Genomic DNA, 10,387 nt, shown 5'->3' on the forward strand with positions numbered 1-10,387 from the left:
CCCCCAAATAGACACAGTCAGGGAGTCACCTTTATGGCCTTCATTGAACATCTCTTCTATACGAATTGATACTTTAAGCAGAATTAAATCCATTCTTTTACAACAAACCGTGCCTTTGACCTCGGCCAAAGACACCTATGATCTACAAATTGCAAGGACTTCGGCTGAGATACAGGCTCTGTTAAGTACAAACTGCCCTACACATTTCACAGTAATGTTGGGACGTATCTTAAACATGTCTGATACGAGCGGTATTGTGCATGTATTTAGGAACGAATGTTCAGGATTGTTAACACCTTTTCAAGCAGTCCTCGGAATCATTCCAAACTTCGTGCACTCGGTGTTTGGTGGTCTGCCGCTAATTCTAGCTCTCGTTGCAGGAATCCTGTTTTTATTCCTACTGCTACGCTATGGCAAGCCAATCTACCGTCGTGACTCCCAGCACTGTGGAGAAAGCTCTCCTGGAAAAGAAGTGTTGTGAACGCATAGTACAACTTTTGGGTTTACCTCGTCTATGAGAATTAAATACCAAATGGTTTCTGTCATTCAGACCAATCTGGCAAGATTGCATCTTACCTGTTCTTCGCTCCCTGCTTTGCGGTGAAGAATGTGTGATAGACATCTGTCTAACACTCCCATCAGTCATGCCAACGGATATCGATACTCTGCTGGACCCGGTAACGGCCCATGCTCTGTGTTGTCCCCAGAGGCTACTAATTCAGATGCCGGCATTCATTGAGATCCCACAGATGCAAATTGCTACTGCTGAGGTACGAGAAGAAACAACGGGCACGCTGGTAACATCTTGTGGCTTGTCTGCGCAAGAGGTATCTTTAACAAGCATTTACAATGCAATGGTTTTGCCTTTGTTAAAGTTTGAGCTGTTGGCAAAGCTCTTGACCATTTTTTTTTAACATAAATAAATGGCATTGTTATTTGCAATGCCACTAGCTTTATCTTTCGCAAATGACACCCACAAACACCTACAGAGAGCCCCCAACACACACCCACACAGAGCCCCCCCCACACACTGCGAGCCCCACCACACACTGCGAGCCCCCCCACACACACTGCGAGCTCCCTCCACACACTGTGAGCCTCCCCTATACACTGCGAGCCACCCCCTACACAGAGAGCCCGCACACACCGAGAGCCTCCTCCACACACTGAAAGCCCCTGCCTTACACACTGAAAGCCCCCCCACACACAGAGCCCCCCGCCCACACACAGAGAGCCCTCCCCTTGTTTGGCAATGTACACTAAGCCCTTATAGTTTGATAAAGCTTTGGAGAGAGTTATTTGCAACTGTTCATTATAAAGAATATATTCGTTTCTAACTATACAATGGTGGGCAATATATCTTATTCAAGCCACTCTCAGATGGACGCAGGCAGCTGCTTAGAAACTTTTTTAAACAACATACACAATGAGGTCAAGGTCTTAGAATGCGAGTGCACGTACTGTTGTAAAACATGAATAAGGCACATGAGGATGACACACAGAACCATGCATAGGCACAATATTGCACAGTGACTTTACTAGTTTAAATAACCCTATAACGTCTGAAGAATATGAAGATTGATGTATAAAACGTTGCATGGATGAATGGATGTGTGAAAATGTGGGTGGATGATTGATGGGTGGATGGATAGAAATGTGGATGTCTAAAGGATGGATGTATGGATGGAAGGATGAAAGGGTGGATGGGTGCAGGATGGATTGTTGAAAGTGTGGATGAATGGATGAAAGGATGCGTGTAAGGATGAAAGGGTGGATGGAAGAAGGACGGATGGAAGAAAAGGTGAATGTATGGATGGATAAAATGTTGCATGGATGAATGATGTATGGATGTGTAAAAATGTGGTAGGATGAATGATGTATCATTCACATTGTTTAGCTTGTTGTGAGTATTATCACTGGAGTAGCAGTTCTAATGAACGTGGGATGTTTTTTTTTCATTCTTTCTGAAGGTATAAGACAGATGAATTTGCTACAGAACATAGAATGAGTGCATGTGGTATAGCTTCTTTAAAAAAATGTTTTGCACAGTAACATATTTTAGGCATTTTGCTCAATTTGCTATAGAACATAGAATGAGTGCATTTGTTGTAGTCTCTTTAAACTAAATTTGCACAGTAACATATCTTATGTAGTTTGTAAATAATAATGCAAAGACAAGATAAGAAGGTTTCAAAATTTTATTTAAGTAAATATATTTACTATTATTGTATGAAAGCAAATTAAACTTTAATGAAAATACTGTTTTTTTTGCATTTTTTATGAAACATAATTTGAATATTTTCTCTTTTTACTTCCATTTACAGTAAAGTATTGTGTCCTTTTTTTCAACTCATGAATTTTTAGTATGTATCCGTTTTGAAAAATGACTAACATTTTTTGGCAAGTTATGCATTAGAGCTTCTTGAATGTCGTCAATGTCGGCTGGTATATTGAAGAAGTCCATTAGAATAGTGTTATTTATTTCCACAGATTGTAAATTTTCGGCGTTCTCAATATGTACATTTAGTGTACAGTGTTCCTGATTTGCAGTTTCTAGCCCCTATATAGTCAGATTTATTTCTTCTTGTGGTGGTTGTATTTTCTGTGAAGGAAAAAGAAAAGAGTTAGTTGATAACATTTTTTGAAGATCTTTTGTTTCTTTTTTTTTTTGTTGTGTTGACCTAAGCAAAAAATTCTTGTTATATGAAATTACGTATAAATAGTGACTAGTAGGTACTAGTATTGTGTTTTAGAGTAGTATTGTAAATAGTGATTATAGTTAATAGTGCAGTGTGAGTAGAGTTTGTGAGTTATTAGTAGAGTGTGTAGCATGTACAATGCAATCTTTTTGCCTTTGTTAAAGTTTGAGCTATTGGCAAAGCTCTTGACATTTTTTTTTTAACATAAATAAATGGCATTGTTATTTGCAATGCCACTAGCTTTATTTTTCACAAATGACACTCACAAACACCTACAGAGAGCCCCCAACACACACCCACACAGAGCCCCCCACACACTGCGAGCCCCCCCACACACACTGCGAGCTCCCTCCACACACTGTGAGCCTCGCCCACACACAGAGCCCCCCGCCCACACACAGAGCCCCCCGCCCACACACAGAGAGCCCTCCCCTTGTTTGGCAATGTACACTAAGCCCTTAGAGTTTTATAAAGCTTTGGAGAGAGTTATTCTGCTACTGTTTATTATAAAGAATATATTCGTTCCTAACTATACAATGGTGGACGATATATCTTATACAAGCCACTCTCAGATGGACGCAGGCAGCTGCTTAGAAACTTTTTTAAACAACATACACAATGAGGTCAAGGTCTTAGAATGCGAGTGCACGTATTGTTGTAAAACATCAATAAGGCACTTGAGGATGACACACAGAACCATGTATAGGCACAATATTGCACAGTGACTTTACTAGTTTGAAAAACCCCATAACTTCTGATGAATCTGAAGATTGATGTATAAAATGTTGCATGGATGAATGATGGATGTGTGAAAAGGTGTGTGGATGTGTAAAGGATGGATGTATGGATGGAAGGATGAAAGGGTGGATGGATTGTTGAAAGTGTAGATGAATGGATGAAAGGATGCGTGGAAGGATGAAAGGGTGGACGGAAGAAGGACGGATGCAAGAAAAGGTGGATGTATGGATGGATAAAAGGTTGCATGGATGAATGATGTATGGATGTGTGAAAAGATGGTGTGATGAATGATGGGTGGATGGATGAAAGTGTGGGTGGATGGATGTATAGATGAAAGGTTGGATGGATGAAGGATGGATGGATGGGAGAATGAAAGGATGGATAGTTAAAAGGTTGCATGGATGAATGATGTATGTGTGAAAAGGTAGGTGGATAAATGATGTGTGGATGGATGGATGCGTTGATGTATGTATAGATTGGAGAATGAAATGTTAAGACGGATGTAGAAAATGTTGCATGGATGAATGATTGATGGATCGTTGAAAAGGTGGCTGGACGAATGATGAGTGGATGGATAGAAGGGTGGATGGGTAAAGGATGGATGTATGGATGGAAAGATGAAAGGGTGGATGGATGTATTGTTAGTAGAATGAAATGGTAGATGGATGTATGTATAAAAATGTTGCATGAATGATGGATGGATGTGTGAAAAGGTGCGTGGCTGTATGATGGGTGGATGGATAGAAGGGTGGATGAGTAAAGGATGGATGTATGGATGGAAAGATGCAAGTGTGGATGGATGAAGGATGGATGAATGAAAGTGTGGATGAAAGGATGCATGGAAGGATAAAAGGGTGGACGGATGAAGGACGGATGGAAGAAAACGTGGCTGGATGTATGGATGGATAAAACATTGCATGGATGAATGATGTATGGATGTGTGAAAAGGTAGTGGGATGAATGATGGGTGGATGGATGAAAGGGTGGGCGTATGGATGTATAGATGATAGGGTGGATGGATGAAGGATGGATGTATGGATGGGAGGATGAAAGGATGGATGGATAGATAAAACGTTGCATGGATGGATGTGTGAAAAGGTAAGTGGATGAATGATGGATGAAAGGGTGTGTGGATGGATGTATAGATGGGAGAATGAAATGTTAGATGGATGTATGGATGGAGAAAATGTTGCATGGATGAATGATGGATGGATGTCTGAAAAGGTGGGAGAACGAATGATGGGTGGATGGGTAAAGGATAGATGTATGGATGGAAAGATGAACGGGTGGGTGGATGGATATATAGTTAGGAGAATGAAATGGTAGATGGATAGATAAAAGGTTGCATGGATGAATTATGGATGGATGTGTGAAAAGGTGGGTGGCTGTATGATGGGTGCATGGATAGAAGGGTGGATGTGTAAAGGATGGATGTATGGCTGGAAAGAAGAAAAGGTGGATGAAGGATAGATGGATGAAAGGAAGGATGAAAGAATGGATGGATGTGTGAAAGTTTGAGTGGATGAATGATGGTTGGATGTGATGAGGTCTAACAGGCGCATTTATTGTTGTCCAAAGTTGAGGAGTACCAGTTTCTGGAAACTTTTGTTGGAAGGGGTCATTATGCCAAAAAATCTTTTACAAGTGTGTCTCGCAAGTGTGTCTCGGTATCAAAAATTTTGAAGACCTCTACCCTACTCACACTTACACAGAGCTCCTCACACACCCACCCAGAGCTCTTTTCACACTGCAAGCTTTTTCCATTCACTGTGAGGCACACACACTGATGTACTCTCACACACTGCGAGCTCCTCTCACATACGGGGAGTTTCCACACACATTGCGAGCTCTACAGACTGCAAGCCCTACACTCTGCAAGTATACACTGCAAGCTCAACACACTGTTTGGCATTGTACATGAGGCCCTCAGAGTCTATACAGCTTTGGAGAGTTATTTTGCAACTGTTTATTATAAAGAATAGATTATTTCTTAATTTTCCAAAAAAATGATATTGAAAGACACTTGCAGTTGTAAGTCTTTGTGAAGTAACTTGTTTTTTGACTATTTTCTTTCGAAGCTTACAATGCTTATTGTTGACTTGAATTGCCCATATTACAAATGTAATGAGACAATATATTTTATAGGAGTTCCAATGAACTTGTGATTTGTAAATTTTTTTACTATTCACTCAGAAGTTAGAAGACAGATGAACTTGCTATAGGATATACAATGAGTGCATTTGTTATAGCTTAAAAAAAAATATGTTTGCACAGTAACATATGTTATGCACTTTGTAAATAGATATGGACTGTAGGTGCCTATGTAATTCACATTGTTTAGCTTGTTGTAAGTATTATCACTGGAGTAGCAGTTCTAATGAACGTGGATGTTTTTTTTTACCATTTTTTCTGAAGGTATAAGACAGATGAATTTGCTACAGAACATAGAATGAGTGCATGTGGTATAGCTTCTGTAAAAAGAAATTTGCACAGTAACACATGTTAGGCATTTTGATCAATTTGCTATAGAACATAGAATGAGTGCATTTGTTGTAGTCTCTTTAAACTAAATTTGCCCAGTAACATATCTTATGTACTTTGTAAATAATAATGCAAAGACAAGATAAGAAGGTTTAAAAATTTTATTTAAGTAAATATATTTACTATTATTGTATGAAAGCAAATTAAACTTTAATTAAAATACTGTTTTTTTTGCATTTTTTATGAAACATAATTTGAATATTTTCTTTTTTTACTTCTATTTACAGTAAAGTATTGTGTCCTTTTTTACAACTCATGTATATTTAGTATGTATCCGTTTTGAAAAATGACTAACATTTTTTGGCAAGTTAGGCATTAGAGCTTCTTGAATGTCGTCAATGTCGGCTGGTATATTGAAGAAGTCCATTAGAATAGTGTTATTTATTTCCACAGATTGTAAATTTTCGGCGTTCTCAATATGTACATTTAGTGTACAGTGTTCCTGATTTGCAGTTTCTAGCCCATATATAGTCAGATTTATTTCTTCTTGTGGTGGTTGTATTTTCTGTGAAGGAAAAAGAAAAGAGTTAGTTAATTAAATTTTTTTGAAGTTCTTTTTTTTTTTTTTTTTCTTGTGTTGACCTAAGGAAAAAATTCTTGTTATATGCAGGCTTACATCATGTTAATAAGTAGTGAAGATATTTTAAGAAAGGATAGATGTGAGTAAAGATAGTGAAAAGGTATAATATAGTGTGTATAATAGAGGATTAGAGACTGTTTTGTAATGTTATAGCTACTTTAGTAAAAATACGTATTAATAAATAGTGACTAGTAGGTACTAGTTTTGTGTTTTAGAGTAGTATTGTAAATAGTGATTATAGTTAATAGTGCAGTGTGAGGAGAGTTTGAGTTATTAGTAGAGTGTGTATGAGTTCTTTAGTGCATTGTCAAATATTTTTGGGAGTATTTAAGTTATTGGCGTACTAGTATAAAGAGAATTAGAAAGGGACAAAAAATTGTGTACTAAAGTGTTGGTATTAAAGTCATATTTGTAAGTGATAGTTGGGCATTATTAGTAAGTTATTTTGAAATAGTGAATGTTATTTTTCCGTAATAATGTGTTCTTTTATGGTGTGAGTAATAAAGAGAGAGTAGTAAAGATTGAGTAGTAGATTTATTAGGGGAGAGTATTAGTGAGTTTTATAGTAGTGATTAGTAGAATATGTAGTATAGCTTAACCGATTTAGATAGTGAGTATTAGAAAAAAGAGTTAGAGGGAATTGTAATTAGTGAATATAGAGTTTGATAGTGTTTTAAAAAGTAAATAGTATAGATTGAGAAGTAGAGCAAGGTATTAATAGTTTAATAATTTGTACTTACTTGAAATTGTGTATTTCTTGTTGTGTTCAACATTTTATTCCTGTTAAATTCATGCACTGTCAGGTGCGTCATCTTTATGTAGGATCCAATTTCTATCGGGAAGTCTGTGGCATCTCTCCAAAGAGTTATTTTCACTGAGTCCGTTGTATCTTTCACAGTTATTGATTTAAGTTTTGTATCTTGGCCAGCGATAATAATTGTTTTTGTTTCTTCTTCCTGTAAGACAAAAAATTGGTAATAGAAATTTGTTTATTATGTTACAGTGTTGGTGTGTAAGAGTGTGGGTGTTAAAGAGTGGGTGTGAGCGTGTTGTAGTAGAATGTGTGTTAAAGAGTGTGTGTGAAAGTGTGTTTTTTTATGAAAGAGTGTGTAAAGGTGTGTTTTTTATGAAAGAGTGTGTGAAAGAGTGTTTGCGAAAGAGTGTGTGCGAAAGAGTGTGTGCGAAAGAGTGTGTGCGAAAGAGTGTGTGCGAAAGAGTGTTTGCCAAAGAGTGTTTGCCAAAGAGTGTGTGCGAAAGTGTTTTTTTTTATGAGAGAGAGTCTGTCAAAGAGTCTGTCAAAGAGAGAGTTTGTCAAAGAGAGAGTCTGTCAAAGAGAGTCTGTCAAAGAGAGAGTCTGTCAAAGAGAGAGTCTGTCAAAGAGAGAGTCTGTCAAAGAGAGCGTCTGTCAAAGAGTGCGTCTGTCAAAGAGTGCGTCTGTCAAAGAGTGCGTCTGTCAAAGAGTGCGCCTGTCAAAGAGTGCGCCTGTCAAAGAGTGCGCCTGTCAAAGAGTGCGCCTGTCAAAGAGTGCGCCTGTCAAAGAGTGCGCCTGTCAAAGAGTGTGCCTGTCAAAGAGTGTGCCTGTCAAAGAGTGTGCCTGTCAAAGAGTGTGTTTGTGAAAGAGTGTGTTTGAAAGAGTGCGTTTGTGAAATAGTTCATTTGCGAAAGAGTGCGTTTGTGAAAGAGTGCGTTTGTAGAAGAGTGTTTTGATAAATAGTGTTGTTGTGAAAGTGTGTGTTTGTATTAGTGTGTTTGTGAAAGAGTATGGCTGTGAAGTGATGTAGATAGTAAATAGTTGTTGTGAAAGTGTGTTTGTGAATAGTTGTTGTGATAGTGTGTTGGTGTGTAATAGTGTTTGGGTGTAAGAGTGTTGATGTGTAAGAGTGTTGTTGTGAAAGTGTTTGTGTGTATGATTTTTTGTAATAGTATTTGTTAAAGACTGTGTAAGTGTTTTGTAAAGGGTGTTGTATCTTGTGTGGGTGCAATAGTGTGCTAGTGGTAAAGAGTGTGTGTGTTTAATATTGTTCTAGTTAAAGACTGTGTTGTAGAAAGTAGTGTGTGTAAGAAGGGTGTATGTGTAATAGTGTGTGTGTGAAATAGTATGTAATAGAGTGTTGTTTTGGAACTGTGTGTGTGTGAAACAATGTTTGCTAGTTTTTGTTTGAAAGATTGTGCTGTAAGTATTGTGTGCAAGAGTATGTGTGAAAGAGTGTGTGGTATATAGTGTGTGTGTAAAAGTGTGTTAAAGGGGGTCTGTGATAATTTTGTTTATTTTTATAAGCTTACCTCTGCAATTGTCCCAGAAATGCTCATTAATGAGCGTAGTGAAGCTGCTTTAACTGTTTTTATAGGTGATATTGGTGGAGCAGGGGGTTGTAGGATATATTCTGCCTCTTGTATAATTTCTTGAGGTATAGTTAAGGGGATCATGCGGGATATTTTCGTTTGTTTCGTGATGATAATCACATTGTTTTTGGATAAGAAATTTCGAATCATAATAGCTTGTCCTTCTTTAGTTTGCTGGTAAAATGGCTCATTGTAGCATGTTGCTTTAATGCAACTACTTTCATCAGCTAGAGCTAGATGATACATGACTTTGTTCTCTTGTTTAGCATTTGCATAGTTTGTTTTTGTTGAACATTTTACAATGTTGGCTCTGATTGTTTTTTGGTACGGTTTGTTGTCTTCATGTTTAAATTTTTTGAGGTCTTGTATGGAAATCATCTGAAACGAGAGTAAATGTTAGTACACATTCTGAACATAAATTTTTCCCCTTTTGCTATTATCTGTAATAAAATAGCATGTTAATGAAGTGTTTGCATTTTAAACTGCCACCCATAATGCGTTGTGATCACTATAATATGATTCTAATGTACCGTAGTGCATGATGTTGTCATTAGTATAGATGTGATCTAGTGTTGAATTGTAGTCTGTTGTGTATTGTTGTATTTTTTGCTGGCATTGAAATTGCTGGAGCATATATTCTAATAGCAAAGTTCTGTTTGGTGACATTTATGTTAAATCTATATTGAAGTCTCCCATGATGACATATTTTGAATTTGGATACAAGTTAATTATGCTACTTAAAACTTGTAATAATGTCTGCAAAGGTACATGTGGTGGTTTGTACAGTATAATAAATAAGTATTCAGAATCATTAAGATGCTGAGTGAAAAGTAAAAAGTCAATTTCGTGTTGTGTTTCATATATTGGCGATAAAAGCATGTTTTTCTTGTAATAAATGGCAATACCATGCTTTGTTTGCTGGTTGTGAAATTTATCAAATAATACTAGGTGATATTGTTCTATTAAGAACGTATTCTTATCTGCTTTTCTAGTTGTGTTTATTTCAGTGAGGCATATAATATCACTGTTCATGATATTTTTGTCTGATTTAATAGCAGTGTAATTTCTTTGCAAGGACCGTATGTTATGGACAATTATATTACACTGTTGTTTATAGCTATCTAATTGTGGTACTGATATTTGTAATTGCATGTGTGTTCTTAAACGTGTCATTTCTTCATGTACTTTTGGATGTACAGCTATTTTGTCTTGCTGAAAGTTTCTAATGTATATGTTGGCTAAAGATTTAGCTCTGCTTAAAGCTACGTAATGCATATGATGTACTTTACTGTTGTTAAAGTGAATGTAAAGGGGCTCAACTGTTTCTCCTTGTGTTCTATGTATAGTTCTTGCAGATGATTGTCGCAATGGAAATTGTTTGCGTATAATTGTTATAAATTTCTGGGTATATTGGAAATGCCGTGTAATAGCATGAATTGGTGTCCAATGAGGCAAAATATTACTGTGATATATGTGTTTGTTTTCT

General features: G+C 37.0%; 1 protein-coding gene across 1 annotated transcript; it reads right to left on the reverse strand.

Annotated features, from left to right (window-relative positions):
* Positions 1–2,277: 2,277 nt before the first annotated feature.
* LOC147708393 (uncharacterized) lies at positions 2,278–9,279 on the reverse strand. The gene is made up of 4 exons (XM_086925733.1): positions 8,842–9,279; positions 7,299–7,514; positions 6,270–6,483; positions 2,278–2,387 (listed from the first exon to the last, which is right to left on the reverse strand). Exons 1-4 carry the CDS (start codon positions 9,277–9,279, stop codon positions 2,278–2,280), a joined length of 978 nt encoding a protein of 325 aa, XP_086781859.1.
* Positions 9,280–10,387: the final 1,108 nt, after the last annotated feature.

This window comes from Lissotriton vulgaris, chromosome 6 (genome assembly GCF_964263255.1).
Source record: "Lissotriton vulgaris chromosome 6, aLisVul1.2, whole genome shotgun sequence".
In the NCBI taxonomy this organism is placed as follows: Eukaryota; Metazoa; Chordata; class Amphibia; order Caudata; family Salamandridae; genus Lissotriton; species Lissotriton vulgaris.